Raw genomic sequence first — 15,712 nt, 5'->3', positions numbered from 1 at the left:
CAAAATAAAGATGCATTGCACTCTGCCAGGCGTCAGCATGATCTCTGCGTCTGTTTTCTTTCCATCCTCTGCCGTCCAAGGGAAAAGGAGGATGGGTGAGTTTGTCTGGGGTGTTAGCTGCTCCTCCGTCTCCAAAACAGTCCCAGTCAGGAGCCCAGTGAAGGAGATGGGTCCTGCAGCATCCACGATGCTTCCCACCCCCCAGCCTCCAGCCCACCATCCCAACAGTCAGCTCTGGTTTCTTCCTCCCCAGGAAAATCAATGTGGATTGTCTTTTTTTCCTGATTAATTTACTATGGTTGTACTCAACTCATTCTTCTCCCTAATTCCCTTCCTTTGGTGGGCCTGGATCGATCTCCTGGAGCAGTCCTTGCAATTCCCAGCTGCTCCCCATCCCTCCGGCATCCATCTCTCCATCTTCCCCTGTTCCCCATTACCCCAGCTTTGGGGGTCCATCCAACACTGAACACCCTCCAGGCTCACAGTCAGCCTTGGGCCTGGGCTCAGGGCTCTGCACCACAGCACGGGGCAGGGCTTCACATCACACTGTTTGTGGCCTCAGATCTGGAGAGGGGACAACCCAAAATCCACCTGGCTTTGGCATTGGCTGCTGCTGGGGTGGTGGGATGGCAGGGTACCAGCTCTGTGGTCCCCTTCCCCATGGATTTCTGGTATCCAGCATCCTAAGGATGGTGAGGACAGCCTTGTGGATGGGGATCCTACAGCAGAGCAGGGGAACAGCAGATTCAGGTGCCCTCCGTGCCCAGGTCTGTCTCTCCATTTATCTCCCAGGGGGAAGGAAGGAAATTGTTGGCAGGTCCCCCAGGGCTGGAAATTACATTCCTGGGCTTCATTTGCAGGAAGGTTGCACATTAAATTTCCTCGCAGGAAGGAAGGAGAGGCTGGTCTGGGGAGAAGGCTGGGTCTTCGCCTGGGAGGTCAGGAAGCAGTGGAGAGCTCTGGGTTTCCAATCCTCTTGCAGTGGGAGAACCGGTTCCCCTGCCCAAAGCACCCCTACCCCCATCCCTGCCCCATTCCCAGATCCTGGATATTGCCCTGCCTTTGCTACCCCAGTTTTGCAACTGCTTTATTGGCAGTGTTATGTGGGGCCAAGCACAGGCTGAGACAGGAACTGCATGGGGGCACCCCAGCCTCAGGTCCTTGCACCCTGTTTTCACCAGAGCAGGGGATACTGCCGCTGCCTGCAGCTGTCCTGACTGTGGGCAGGTTTGGCTGGCACCAAACTCACATCTCACGGCTGTGGAGTAAGAGCGGAAACCTTGGTCTGGTGGGGACTGGGGAGCAGCCCCTTCTCCCCCCCAGCCATACAAGAGCCTGGACCTTTGCAATGGCCCTGTGATGCCCCTTACGATGCCTCACTCAGGCAGCGAGACTCTCTGCAATACCCCATGCAATGCCCTGCGTGATGCTTCATGCAGTACCCTTGCAATACCCGTGCAATGTGCCCTACAAAACCCCATTCTGTGCTCCAGCTCCGCTGCTCCACAGCACTTCTGCTCCTGTTCTTCTTCTCTCTCCCTCCCCATCCTCACACACAAAGTCCTTTCCCCCTGGCCAAGAGCTGCCTTGGAAAAGGCTGACAAAACCCCGCAAATCCAGCTTTTCCCAACCCCGGGGAAGCTTTGCCAACGCTGCTGCCCCATCAGCCTTCCTCCCCCTGGTCCCCCAGCTTCCCCTCCTTCCCTGCCTGGGCATGGCTCTCCCTCCTCCCCCAGCCCCTGTCGTCACTGCCACTGCTTCGAGTAAGAGCTGAGACATCCTTCGCTGGAGCCCAGTCCTCACCGGAGCGCTCCACGGCACAGCATCCCAACTCCAGCAGAGCAGCGGGAATGGGGGACCCCTCCTTGCCCTCCCTGCAGCAGGTAAGGGGGTTCACTGGGTCCAGGCTGGGTGGGAAGGAGAGAAGCTGGTTTCTTCCTGTGAATATCCTTAATTAAAGCTGTTTGCAAAGTGCTGAGGACGGTCAGGGAGCAATGGGGAGGCAGCAGCAGGGAAAGTTTCCCAGCTCTGCGTGAAGTTCCCATCTAAAAACCTCAAATCCCCCGCTGCCTGTATTTAAAATCCAGTAAATAAGTTATTTATTCTCTCTGCCTCCTGGCTGCATTTTGGGATGCCCAGAGCTTCGCATGGTCACCGTCACCCTCTGGTCCAGCCTTTGGCATCCTACCCATCCCCATCCCCACTGTGACCCACGGGTGCTCAGCCTGCATGGGCTTCTCTTCCCTCATATCCCCCACAACCCCATTTGCCACATACAAGAGGTTTCAGGCGCAGCTTTGTATCACCCAAGTCACCTTCTTTCCCTCTCCAATATCTATCAGAGCTTTGGGGAGCCTATGAAATCCCCAGTTGGGTGACCCTATAACAAAGCCTTGAGTACAAAAATCTCCCCCAGCACTCCCTGTACTCTCCAGTACAGTAAATATCTTATCCTGAAGAGGGCATCCATAATTTTCCCTCCAGTTCAGTGCTGTGGCTGGTGTTTATCCTCTCATTTCCCAGCCCCTCCACCATCCTTGCATTAATCAGTTGATAACTGCGCAGAAGATGATGATGAGTTCAGGAGAGCTTCATGGTTTTACCAGGCCAGAGAGGGAATTTAAGCCAAATGAGCTTCTTGTCCAGCAACGTCAGTGCTGGGCTGGGAAACTCTTCCTCTTCAGGGATGGATGCAGTTGCCTCCTGGATAGGGGAGGCTGCTCCTGGGGGAGTCACCTTGTAAGATGGAGCAGATTTCACAGCCACTGCAGAGCAAGTGATTCCTCCCCTTGAGAGATTTGCTGTGTTGGGGAGGGGAACCAAGCACATCCATGGGTGAATGGGTGGATATGGATATAGATGGATGGATGGATGGATGGATGGATGGATGGATGGATGGATGGATGGATGGATGGATTGTTGTTGGATGGATGGGTGGGTGGGTGGGTGTATGGATGGACACTTAGGTAGATGGATGCATGGGTGGGTCAGTGGGTGGGTGGATGGATGGATGGATGGATGGATGGATGGATGGATGGATGGATGGATGGAGGAATGGATGAATGCATGCACAGTTGAATGGATTAACAGATGCATGGATGGATGGGTGTTGCATGGATGGATGGATGGATGGATGGATGGATGATGAGAGAATGATTCCCTTTCTCAGAGGGGAGTGCTACTGGAGAAACCAGCCCCAGGAGCCCATCTGGGGCAGCACAGCCTCTTGGAGCAGCTTCCCCCTCCCGTGCTCCCAGGACGTGAGACAGATAGGGCAGAAGGATGGTTGAAACCAGTGTTTTCTGGTCACCCCAGTGAAAGTCAAAGCCCTGGGCTCCATCCTTGCTATTAAACCATTTGGGGGCACACCTAGGCTCCCCATTGCTTTAAGTCATGGGGTCCAGCTGCCTGGCTGTATACAACGCAGCCCAGCTTGATGCCCTGCCTGCATGAGGAGCCCTCGTGAAGTGGGGAGCAGATGCTCTGGGGACACTTTCCCTTGGCTCTGCCATGGTCGCAGCTTGGATCAGCTCCAAGCCCTGCTGGCAGCTGGCAATGGCTTGGAGGTGACCACAGGACTGTCACCTCCCAGACCTGCACCACAGTGGCATCGCAGTGACAGTGCTGCTCTCTGCTGTCCCTCCAGGAATGAAACGAGGGGCAGGTGACTGCAGAGCATCCCGAGCTGCGCACCCACCCTGGTCTGCATCCAGCCCTGTCCATGGCTCCTCCAGCACTGGCTGATGGTGGGAACACACAGAGCACCCTGTTAGAGGTCCCCTGTGGTGGTTTTCTCCACTGAGTCTCCTCGCCCACCAGCATCTCAGCTCTTTGCTTCCCCTGGTCCCTCCTGGGGGCTTTGCTGGGCCCATGGGGGACACCGTCAGAGGGAGCATGGGGAGACTGCCCCATCGCATCACTCCCCTCATGGTGTGGTGCTTCCTCACCTTCCAGGCAGGTAAGGGCTGCTCTGGGGACCTGAATTGCCTTCCTTGAGTCTCAACTTCCTATGGGTGTCACCTATGGGGGCTGTGGGGGATAAATCTGGGGAGAGGGAGTGGGCTGTAGTGCATGCGCATGGAAAACCAGTTCTTTCCCAGTTTACCCCATGCAGTCTCATCATCCCCAGTATCCACACTGGTGTGGTGTCCTCTACCACTGTCTAGGACAGGGTTTGCGTCTTTGCAGAGGAGCTTGACATCACCAGGCACTTGGGTGGGGGTGGTCTGCTCTGGGAGCCCAGATCCATCCTGTGCAAGCTACAAATGTGGGCAGGATGGAAAAAAGATGGATTTTGCTTCCTGCTGCCATTAACGCAAGACCTTCCGTAAGGTGGGCATCTTGCTTGTCCCTTCACTTGGGAACAGTCTTCTCCGACACCTCTAAGACCCTCCATTCCTGGCCAGAGTACAACCAGGGTCCTTGCTGGGCTTGCATGCCCCGTGGGAAGCACTTGCATAGGGCACAGGAATTCTATGGGGCCATAAACCCATCCTTCTTCAGGGCAAAGCCACCCATACAAGGTCTCTTTGGTTGCACTCCGCTGTGCAGAGCCTTCCCTCCCTTTACCCCTCCCTCCCTTGGCCTCCCTCCACTTGGTGGTGGAAATTTATGGGGCTCTGCAGCGAGCAAGGACAGCCGAGTGATGCAGCGCGAGCTGACAGCACAACACCAACGCCAACGATTCCTAATCACAGAGCGTTGCGTTCCTTCTCAGCCCTGCCTCCAGCCCAGCCTGAGGGATGGTCTCTGCACAGCCTGCAGTGGTCCCAAGGGCTGGCTCAGCCTGCACCTTGCAAAGCTGAACCATTTAGCACCAGTAGGAGCAGCTGGAAGGGGCTGGGAGAGGGATCTCAGCCACTCCAGCGGGATCCCTTGTCCAGCGTGGCAAGGCTCATCTCCTACCATTCTCCAGCAGGAGCACAGGGCAGCTTCAAGGGGGCTAATCCCCTTCTCCCCATCCCAGGGTGAGGTTTAGCATCCCTGATGGTGCAGCAGAGGGGACTTGTGCAGAATGAGCACCCCATGTCAGTGGGGTGCAGGGGGGCGGAAGGGGGGCTCAGCGAGGTCTCCTCCATCCCCATCCCGTCTCCCCGCAGGTGCCTGCCTGCAGGAGCAGCCCCGCAGCCATGCCGAGGAGCGTCTCTTCAAGCACCTCTTCACCGGCTACAACCGCTGGTCGCGGCCGGTGCCCAACACCTCTGATGTGGTCATTGTCAAGTTCGGGCTCTCCATCGCGCAGCTCATCGACGTGGTGCGTAGCCCACCAGTGGGATCCCAGTCCCGTGGGGTGTTTGACTTCCCACCCTCCATCCCAAACCCCTCCCCTGTCGGCAGGAGGCCATCAAGGAAAACTGCAGGTCTCCATCCCTGCCACATCCTTGTCCACCATCTACCTGTCGTGGGGCACCTCTGGCCTTGTTTGTCCATCTGCCCATCCATCCATCCGTTCCCCCATCCATCCCTCCCTCCCTCCCTCATTCGTCCAATGCACACTCATCTATGCACCCATGCACTTATCTACCTGCCCATCTAGTCACCCATCAACCCGTCCATCTATCCACCTACAAACCTGTCTATCCACCTCCCCACGCACATTCGTTCCCCCATCAGAGCAGCTCAGAGCTGTACGATGCAAAACGCAATTTCTTGCTGCCATCTAGTGAGCAGATATCCCGGTGAAGCACGGCGTCTCCTTGGGTTTGTGCTGGTACCAGCTGCTCCCAGGAGCTGAACCCCAGAGGCAGGGGGCACAGAGTGAAGGCTGTAATCTGGGGGCTGAAGCACTGATAAGACAAACCCTTGGTCTGTCTCTGCCTGCCTCCTCTCATCCCTCTTTCCCACTGCAGGATGAGAAGAACCAAATGATGACCACAAATGTCTGGCTGAAGCAGGTAGGAGCCTGTTCCCTCTCTGGGGCAAGGGTAGGAGCATGTCAAGGGGGGCACAGAATTTGGGTCCGCTTGGTCCCACCAGACCCAGGGCAGCCTGATGCCATCCCCTGTGTTTCCCTGCAGGAGTGGAGTGACTACAAACTGCGCTGGGACCCGGCAGAATTTGACAATGTCACCTCCATCCGAGTGCCCTCTGAGATGATTTGGATCCCTGACATCGTGCTCTACAACAAGTGAGTGATGGCACATCCCAAGCACCCTTCTTTTCCCCTTCCTGTAGATTACCCTATCCCTTCCCTTCCCTCCTATCACCTTCCTTCCCCCCCCCTTCTCTCAACTTCCCTCATTAATAAACGAGTAAATAGAAAAAGATGGAAAGAAAACACAAAAACAAAAGCAAGGGATGCCAAGGCCATTGCTCGCCATCTTCCACAGTGCCCAGCAAAAGTTTTCCCAGCTCCCCCCCACAAGCCCTGCAGCACCATCCCACCCAAAGAGCCCAGCATCGTGCTGGGTGCTAGGAAGGAAACCAACTCCAGCCCTGTCAAAACCAGTGCACCCAGCAAGTCTTCCCTCCCTGTGCTTGCACACTGCAGCAAGAAGAGGTTGCGTTGCTTAGTCCTGCCTAACAGCTCCCCAGGTCCTGCGTAGAGCCCCCCCAGCAAGCCCACTGCACCCCTTTTCTCACGCCACGCCACACCACACACAGCGATCCCATGGAGGGGATGGGGGCTATGGCAACGGATCATCTCCCCCTGGGCAGTTCCTCAGCAGCACGGTTTTGGTCTGGTGCTTGTAGTGGGCCCCATCCTCCTGCAGCTGGCTGAGCCAGGCAAAGTCATTGCCCTGGGGGTTGGCTTTCCCCCCGTGCTCCCTCCGCATCTCCAACGGGAAGCCAATTTGGTACGGGCTTAGCACCGCTTCCTGGGCCTGTACGGATCTGAACCCCGCCAGGATCAGGGGGAGCATCTTCACCCACCCCTTGCCGGCCCCCCAGGCCAGCCGCTGCAGGGCTGCCATGGCCGGTCCCTTCCGGCTGGCCTGCTGCGTGTCCCACGGGACATTCAGTGGCGTCGCCGCCACCACGGCATCCCAGAGGAAGCGCGGCGCGTGCGGCAAACGGATGACGAGAGGCGTCCCGTACCGGGCAAACACCTCCCTGCAGAGCACCTCGGCGGCCTCCTCCACTGTCCTCTCCCGCATCGGGAAGGCTTCCACCCACCCTGAAAACTCATCCTCCACCACCAAGAGGAAGCAGTGCCCGTCCTCGGTCTTGGTAAGGCCACTGATGCAGCCCAGCAGGAGCTGCGACCACGGCCCTTCTGTCCGCTGGGCCAGCACCCTGCCTGCTCCATCCGCACACTGCAGGCAGTTCCGCACCCAACGGGATACCTGCTTGCGGTCCTCTTCCCAGGACGCAACCTGCCGCACCCGTGCCAGCGTCTCCTCCACCCCATCGTGCAGGCAGCTGTGGCACTGTGCGATTATTTCTTGCTTCTCGTGCTTTGAAGGCTCCCAGACCTGCCAGTAGCCCCCAGCCCTGTCAGGCATCGCCCAAGCCCTCCTGACCACTTTCAGGTTCCACTCCTTCTCCTCCGGCTCCTCGCTCCAGTTGTCTCCCACACAACTGACGTGCAGCATCCCTGGGTTGCTGTGGACCCACCGGAGGATGCTTGCCCACAAACCCTTGCCGGACCTTCCCCACTCCTGCTCACCCGTCTGGTTTCCCAGCCTCTCCACCAAGGACCAGCAGCTCATGTACACATAGAGGGGTGAGGAGGGCCCGTGATGCTGCAGGAGCTGCTTGAGAGCCACCAGCTCCGCGCCTGGCACCGAGCCACCCTTGCTCACCCCGAGCAGCCACCGCTCTTCTAGGTTGACTGCAGCAAAGCCGATGGAGCAGTTCCTCTTGCTGGCTGTGAACCACACGTTGGCCTTGGGGATGTCAAGGGACAGCTCCGGAAGGGAGGGAGCGATGGGGACCAGGACGTCAGTGGGGTGGCCCTTTGCCATCGCTCCGTTGCTCACCAGCAGCAAAGTCCACTGCGTTGGGCGTGGCTTTGTTCCGCAGGACCGCAGCGCTTCTCCCCGTAGCAGATACTTCCATGGGGAATGGGGCATCTGGATAAGGATGGGGGCCGGCCCCGTGAGGGTCTCGAAGGCCTGCACGGCCCAGACCGCTGCCAGGCACCCCTTTTCCTGCGGCAGGCAGGAGACCTCGTGGTCCTTCAGGACGCGGGAGCTGTGTCCCACTGGGACCAGCTGGCCGCGTTCATCCTCCTGCAGCAGGGTGGCTCCTACCGCCTCCTTGCCAGTCGTTAACCTGATAAGGAAGGGCTGGCACTTATCAGGGAATCGCAGGGGGGGCGCAGCCTGGACAGCACTTTTCAGGCGGGTCAGCGCCTCCTCCTGCTCCGGTCCCCATTCCCACCTGACCTGCTTCTTGGTGAGGCGGTGCAGCGGCGAGGCCATCTCCCAGAAGCCAGGGATGTGATCCCGCAAGAAGCCAAACTGCCCAAGGAGCGAGCGGAGTTTGTCAGCATCCTGCGGGCAGGGCGTTTTGATGATGTCCTCGCGCTTGCTGGCATGGATCTCCCGCCCCTTGTCCCCGATGGTCATCCCAAAGTAGAGCACCTTGCGCCGGACGAGCTGCGCCTTCTCAAACTTGGCTTTAAAGCCAGTTTTTCGGATCAGCTCCAGGACAGTCTTCGTTCGGTCTCTGGTTTCCTCGTAACTTCTCCCAGCAATGAGGATGTCATCGATGTGGGAAATAACCCAAGACTGATCTCCTTGCCCAAGCTGGGACAGCATCTGGGTCACCCGCTGGTTCACGATGGTGGTTGTGCTGTGGAAGCCCTGGGGCAGCCACGTGAAGAGGTACTGCTGGCCCCTGAAGGTGAAGGCGAACCTGGCTCTGGAACCTTCGGATAAGGGGATGGCGAAGGAAGCGTTCGACAGATCCACCACGGAGAAATACCTGCTCTTGGGGCTGAGGGTCGAAACGAGCTTGGTCGTGTCCTGGGATACCGGAGCCCCCACTCTGGGGGTGGCCTTGTTGACAGCTTTGCAGCTCAGCGTCAGCCGCATCCTCCCGTTGTTTTTTGGGGTGAGCGTTAAAGGGCTGTTGAAGGCAGAGCTGCCTTCCACCACCACGCCCTCATCCAGCAGCTCCTGCAGGATGCTCGCCACCGCCTCTTCCTCGTCTGCAGGCAGTCGGGGTTGCTTTTGGAAGGGCGCCGGTCCTCCGCTCACCTCCAGCTCCCCAGACACCAGCCCACAGTCCATCTCGTGCCGCGACCACACGGCTGCGAATTCCTCCCTCCACTGCTCTTCGCTCTTGGCCCCGGCCAGCACGAGACAGTGGATCTGCAATGAAGGACTAGGAATTGCTGGTGGACCTCCCTGCTCCAGGAGATCATCATCAGAGTCCTCCCAGATCTGCTCGTCCCCAAACGGCTCCGGCTGGGTATCTCCATCCATGGTCCCAGCGACAGAGACAGGGACATTGCGGTACACGGCAAGGTCCTGCGGGCGCTGCTGCGCTGTGAAGACGTCCTCATTAGTGCCCACCAAAGCACACACCTCTGCAGAGCTGCCCACCCTGGCTCTCGTCCATCCCGCTCCCTGCTCCTGCTCGTTGCTCTTGCTCCCCATCTCCACAGGGTACCTCTTGGTTTCTGTCTGCAGGATCACCTCAATCAGCCTGACTGCCAGGTCTCTCGTGGACCTCCCTTCCCACCTCGCCATGTCTTCTCCGTGGTGATGCAGCTTCTCCCAGACTTTCCCCCTCCGGTCATCCCCAGAACTTCCCTCTGCTGGCAGAGGGTTAAAGTCCTGCCCGACCCCTTGAGGGATGGTGGCAGCATCCTTGCCCTCCACCTTGAAGCCCAGGCTCTGGGATGAGCCAGCGGTCCTTCCTTCCACATCCCCACGGGTGCCTGCCTGGACCAGATGCTGAGTCTGACCCATCTCATCCCCATGGATACCACCTTCCCTTGGCACATCCCCATCCCTTGCTTTCCATCCACCAACTGGCTCATCCTCACTGCCATACCCAAGTAACGGGACTGCACTGTGAACTTCCCCACCCTGGGGGGCTTTCTGGCTGGTCCCCAGCTCCTCCGGCAGCCCCGGTGCTCTCCCCTCCAGCTTGGTGCACCTCTGGGCAGCCTGTGCCTGCACCCCGGAGGTTCTTTGGCTCTCCTCGGCTCCTCGCTTCTTGCTCCCATCCTTCAAACGTGACTCGTTCCACAGGAACCGCAGGGCCTTGCTCAGCTGCCAGCCCTTACGGGGGCGCGGGAGAAGGCAGAACCCAGCAATGTCCTCCTCCGGGTCCCCCACCGCTGGCTGCCGGGGGACAGCATCTTCCACGTAGGGCTGGGGACTGCTCTCCTGGAGGAGCAACCCCAAATCTGCTGCTTGCGAGGCTGCCGGCGAGGGGAGACCCCCCTTCCGCTTGCTCTTCCTGCTTCGGAAATAGGCCATCACTCCAGAACCCAGGCAGGACACTGGGGGTCACTTCGCTTCCGCGGCACGGGGCGTTGAGGTAGCACCGGGGGATGCCGGTCTGTGGCTGGGGAGGAGGAGGAGGCAGCAGGAGGAAGGCAGAAGTCAGCCGGGCGTCTCGCAGGGGAGGATGGCAGCAAACAACAACCAAGATGGCCCCTCCTCCGGAGACGTCCCTTCTTCCGCGTGCAGTGGGGCTGTGGGGAGCAGAGCGGGGCGTGAGGATTGGGGAAGGGGGGAGCCTGCACCCCCCTTCCCACAGCCCCCACCCAGCCGGGGGTCCCGAGGGAGAGACCCTGCACCCCGGGCAGGCTGAGGGGAGCTGACACCCTGTGACCCCCGTGCCGCCAGGAGAGCATTCACCCGCGTGTCCCACCGCAGCCCTGGGTGAGCTTGCACCCCATGCACACGCGTGTCCTACACATGACCCCAGGGAAGCCTGCACCCCCCGCACACACATCTCATACACGGTACCAGGACAGCTTGCACCCCACTCACACACATCTCATACACGGTACCAGGACAGTTTGCACCCCTGCACACACATCTCATACACGGTACCAGGACAGTTTGCACCCCCGCACACACATCTCATACACGGTACCAGGACAGCTTGCACCCCTGCACACACATCTCATACACGGTACCAGGACAGTTTGCACCCCCCGCACACACATCTCATACACGGTACCAGGACAGTTTGCACCCCACTCTCACACATCTCATAGACGGTACCAGGAGAGTTTGCACCCCACTCTCACACATCTCATACACGGTACCAGGACAGTTTGCACCCCTGCACACACATCTCATACACGGTACCAGGACAGTTTGCACCCCACTCACACACATCTCATACATGGTACCAGGACAGTTTGCACCCCCGCACACACATCTCATACACGGTACCAGGACAGTTTGCACCCCACTCTCACACATCTCATACACGGTACTAGGACAGTTTGCACCCCACTCTCACACATCTCATACACGGTACCAGGACAGTTAGCACCCCACTCTCACACATCTCATACACGGTACCAGGACAGTTTGCACCCCACTCTCACACATCTCATACACGGTACCAGGACAGTTTGCACCCCTGCACACACATCTCATACACGGTACCAGGACAGTTTGCACCCCACTCACACACATCTCATACATGGTACCAGGACAGTTTGCACCCCTGCACACACATCTCATACACGGTACCAGGACAGTTTGCACCCCACTCACACACATCTCATACACGGTACCAGGACAGTTTGCACCCCCGAACACACATCTCATACACGGTACCAGGACAGTTTGCACCCCTGCACACACATCTCATACACGGTACCAGGACAGCTTGCACCCCTGCACACACATCTCATACACGGTACCAGGACAGTTTGCACCCCCCGCACACACATCTCATACACGGTACCAGGACAGTTTGCACCCCACTCTCACACATCTCATAGACGGTACCAGGAGAGTTTGCACCCCACTCTCACACATCTCATACACGGTACCAGGACAGTTTGCACCCCTGCACACACATCTCATACACGGTACCAGGACAGTTTGCACCCCACTCACACACATCTCATACATGGTACCAGGACAGTTTGCACCCCCGCACACACATCTCATACACGGTACCAGGACAGTTTGCACCCCACTCTCACACATCTCATACACGGTACTAGGACAGTTTGCACCCCACTCTCACACATCTCATACACGGTACCAGGACAGTTTGCACCCCACTCTCACACATCTCATACACGGTACTAGGACAGTTAGCACCCCACTCTCACACATCTCATACACGGTACCAGGACAGTTTGCACCCCACTCTCACACATCTCATACACGGTACCAGGACAGTTTGCACCCCTGCACACACATCTCATACACGGTACCAGGACAGTTTGCACCCCACTCACACACATCTCATACATGGTACCAGGACAGTTTGCACCCCTGCACACACATCTCATACACGGTACCAGGACAGTTTGCACCCCACTCACACACATCTCATACACGGTACCAGGACAGTTTGCACCCCCGAACACACATCTCATACACGGTACCAGGACAGTTTGCACCCCTGCACACACATCTCATACACGGTACCAGGACAGTTTGCACCCCCGCACACACATCTCATACACGGTACCAGGACAGTTTGCACCCCACTCACACACATCTCATACACGGTACCAGGACAGTTTGCACCCCACTCACACACATCTCATACACGGTACCAGGACAGTTTGCACCCCACTCACACACATCTCATACACGGTACCAGGACAGTTTGCACCCCCGCACACACATCTCATACACGGTACCAGGACAGTTTGCACCCCCGCACACGTGTGTCTCACCCTTGGTCCCGAGAGAGCTTGCACACCCATGCGTGTCCCACACTCTGCCCTGGTGAGCATGTCCCGACATGTCCCCTCCACAGCACCCCCATGCACACACGTCCCGTACACAGCTCCAGAGCTTGCACCCCCGCGCACACACACGGGCCCCTCTCGTCCCTGGGAGCACCCGCACCCACAGCTCCCCTCCACAGCCTCGCACCCGCACCCGCACGCACCCGCTCCCGTCTCCAGGCCGTGCCCCGCTCTGGTCCCGCTGCCCCGGGGCTGCCCCCCCCTCTCACAAGGGTGGGATTCGGGGGGGCCCGCCCCGTCCCGTCCCGTCCCGCCCCTTTGCTGGGCGCCAACCGCGGTTCCGGGGCCTCGGTGACCCCCGCAGCAATGGGGGATGTTGCAGCTCGGGGTGGGGGAGAGGAGGGGATGGGAGGGGGGGTCCCCACTCAGCCCCCGCTGGGTGCGAGGCCGCGAGTAGAAAGTGGAAGCAAGGGGGGGAGGGGGGGGAAATAAAGGAATAAAGAGCCCTTGGGGAGGGGTGTTGGGTGCGCAACAACCGGCGAGGTTTTACATCACACACATCCCCCCCGGGACCGCAGCACCCGGGATTTGGGAGCCCCGTTCTGCGCGGGATGTGCGGTGCGGTGCGATGTGATGTGATGTGATGTGATGCCGAGGGCCACCGCGCCCGTCCCCGCGGCGTCCTGGCGCCGCGCACCGGCCGGCTGGGGGGCGACGGGAGTGCGGGAAGGGGGGGGGGGCACTGGAGGGAGGGGGGCGGGACGGGCCGGGCCGGGGCCGGTCCCGCCGGTTCCAGAAAGCTCCGGGGCCGAAGCGGGGCGGACCCGCGGCTCGGCGGCCGGATAAATAGGAGCGGGCGGGGACGGGCGGCGGTGCAGCTGATCGGGGTGCAGGTGTGGCCTTTCCCCTTTTTCCCTTCCCGCTACCCCATCCCATGCTCTGGATGATGCCCAGGAAGGCGAGCCCAGCACTGTGCAGGGATGCTGAATGGGGCCAGAACCTCAAACTAAGGCTCATTCCATCCCTGACAGTTGAGGGACCTCCTGGCCCTGCTTCTCCCTGGGGAAACGCTTCATCCCTCTCTGACCTTCACACCTCTCCATGCCTGCAGTGCTGACGGGGAGTTCGCTGTGACCCACATGACGAAGGCCCACCTCTTCTCCAGTGGGAAGGTGAAGTGGGTGCCACCCGCCATCTACAAGAGCTCGTGCAGCATCGATGTCACCTACTTCCCCTTTGACCAGCAGAACTGCAAGATGAAGTTTGGCTCATGGACCTATGACAAGGCCAAGATTGATCTGGAGAACATGGACCACCACGTGGACCTCAAGGATTACTGGGAGAGTGGTGAGTGGGCCATCATAAACGCCATCGGCACCTATAACTCCAAGAAGTATGACTGCTGCACCGAGATCTACCCTGACATCACCTTTTGCTTTGTGATCCGTCGCCTCCCGTTATTCTACACCATCAACCTCATCATACCCTGCCTGCTTATCTCATGCCTGACCGTTCTAGTCTTCTACCTGCCCTCCGACTGTGGGGAGAAGATCACTCTCTGCATCTCTGTCCTGCTGTCCCTCACCGTATTCCTGCTGCTCATCACGGAAATCATCCCATCCACCTCACTGGTCATCCCCCTCATCGGAGAGTACCTCCTCTTCACCATGATCTTCGTCACGCTCTCCATCATCATTACCGTGTTTGTCCTCAATGTGCACCACCGCTCCCCCAGCACCCACACGATGCCACGCTGGGTGCGCACCTTCTTTCTGGACTTCATCCCTCGCTGGCTCTTCATAAAGCGTCCCCCAGCGCTGCCTCCACCCGAGGGGCCCGTGGGGCAGTACGACCTCCCTGGGACGAGGCTCAGCACCTCCCGGTGCTGGCTGGAGACCGATGTGGATGACAAGTGGGAAGAAGAGGAGGAGGAAGAGGAGGAGGAAGAGGAAGAGGAGGAGAAGACGTACCCCAGCCGCATATCCCAGGCGGGGTCCCACACCCAGGGCAACCAGTGCTGCTATAGCTGTGGGCAACAAGCTAGGAAGACACCAGGGGGGTTGCCCCCCCGAGTGCCCCCCAAGAGGGAGGAGGAGCAGGAGGGCTCAGACCAGGGGCTGCTGCTGTCCCCCAGCATCCTGAAGGCCCTGGAAGGGGTGCAGTACATCGCGGACCACCTGCGAGCAGAGGATGCTGACTTCTCGGTGAGTGGGTGCCCCGAGGGTTGGAGGGAGAGGGGGGTCCCCTGCCCTGGGTGCTGCCTCTTGCCATGTGTACCTCCATGAAGGGGGGCAGTGCTGGGATTCCCGATTGGTTCCCTGGCTACTGAGGACCCAAAGCCACAGAGAAGATCAACAACCACCTCCTGGGAGATGCCCAGTTGAGGGCTCTCTCCGGCTTCTATCCCTGCTGGATGTGAGGATGTCAGAGGTCCCTATTCTGCCCGTGGTATCCTGACCTTGGGGAGCAGAGATGGCCCAGCCTTCCTGCTGGGACACAGCTCGGAGGCTGTACTCTGCTTGTTCCCAAATGGTTTCAGAAAACCCTGGGTGGGATTACCTCTGCCCCAAGCAGAGAGGTCCATCCCCCAGCCCAGATGCTCCAGGGGTTTCCCAAGAGGCACACAGCAGATGCAGAGGAAGCCCAGGGTGTTCTAACCCCAAGGGGTCCTGCATCCTCTGCCCGTGTTCACAGCCCCTCTCTGCTCGGCAGGTGAAGGAGGACTGGAAGTACGTGGCCATGGTGATCGACCGCATCTTCCTCTGGATGTTCATCATTGTCTGCATGCTGGGTACCGTGGGGCTCTTCCTCCCACCCTACCTGGCAGGGATGATCTAGGGCCAGGCCAGGCTGCGGTGGGGATGGCAGAGAGTGGTGCCCACATCCAGCCTGACCCTGGGAGGACATGGTGGC

General features: G+C 59.1%; 1 protein-coding gene across 1 annotated transcript; it reads left to right on the top strand.

Annotated features, from left to right (window-relative positions):
* The first annotated feature begins 1,785 nt into the window (after positions 1-1,785).
* On the top strand, positions 1,786-15,712 carry CHRNA2 (cholinergic receptor nicotinic alpha 2 subunit). Its single transcript, XM_061461177.1, has 7 exons — positions 1,786-1,883; positions 3,647-3,958; positions 5,100-5,254; positions 5,850-5,894; positions 6,018-6,127; positions 13,911-15,003; positions 15,512-15,712. The coding sequence occupies exons 2-7, from the start codon at positions 3,871-3,873 to the stop codon at positions 15,635-15,637; spliced, it is 1,617 nt and encodes a 538-aa protein (XP_061317161.1). The 5' UTR covers positions 1,786-1,883; positions 3,647-3,870; the 3' UTR covers positions 15,638-15,712.

The sequence above is a fragment of the Pezoporus flaviventris genome, unplaced genomic scaffold (assembly GCF_033815535.1).
Source record: "Pezoporus flaviventris isolate CSIRO_AGI_PZ_B2104156 unplaced genomic scaffold, CSIRO_AGI_Pfla_v1 ptg000031l, whole genome shotgun sequence".
NCBI classification, from domain to species: domain Eukaryota; kingdom Metazoa; phylum Chordata; class Aves; order Psittaciformes; family Psittacidae; genus Pezoporus; species Pezoporus flaviventris.
This window is presented reverse-complemented; position numbering and strand designations above follow the sequence as displayed.

Coding starts and splice junctions, on each gene's coding strand:
- CHRNA2 (XM_061461177.1), top strand. CDS start 3,871: ATGGGGGACACCGTCAGAGGGAGCATGGGGAGACTGCCCCATCGCATC. Junction 5,255..5,849: donor TCGCGCAGCTCATCGACGTG/GTGCGTAGCCCA, acceptor TTCCCACTGCAG/GATGAGAAGAACCAAATGAT. Junction 6,128..13,910: donor GACATCGTGCTCTACAACAA/GTGAGTGATGGC, acceptor CCATGCCTGCAG/TGCTGACGGGGAGTTCGCTG.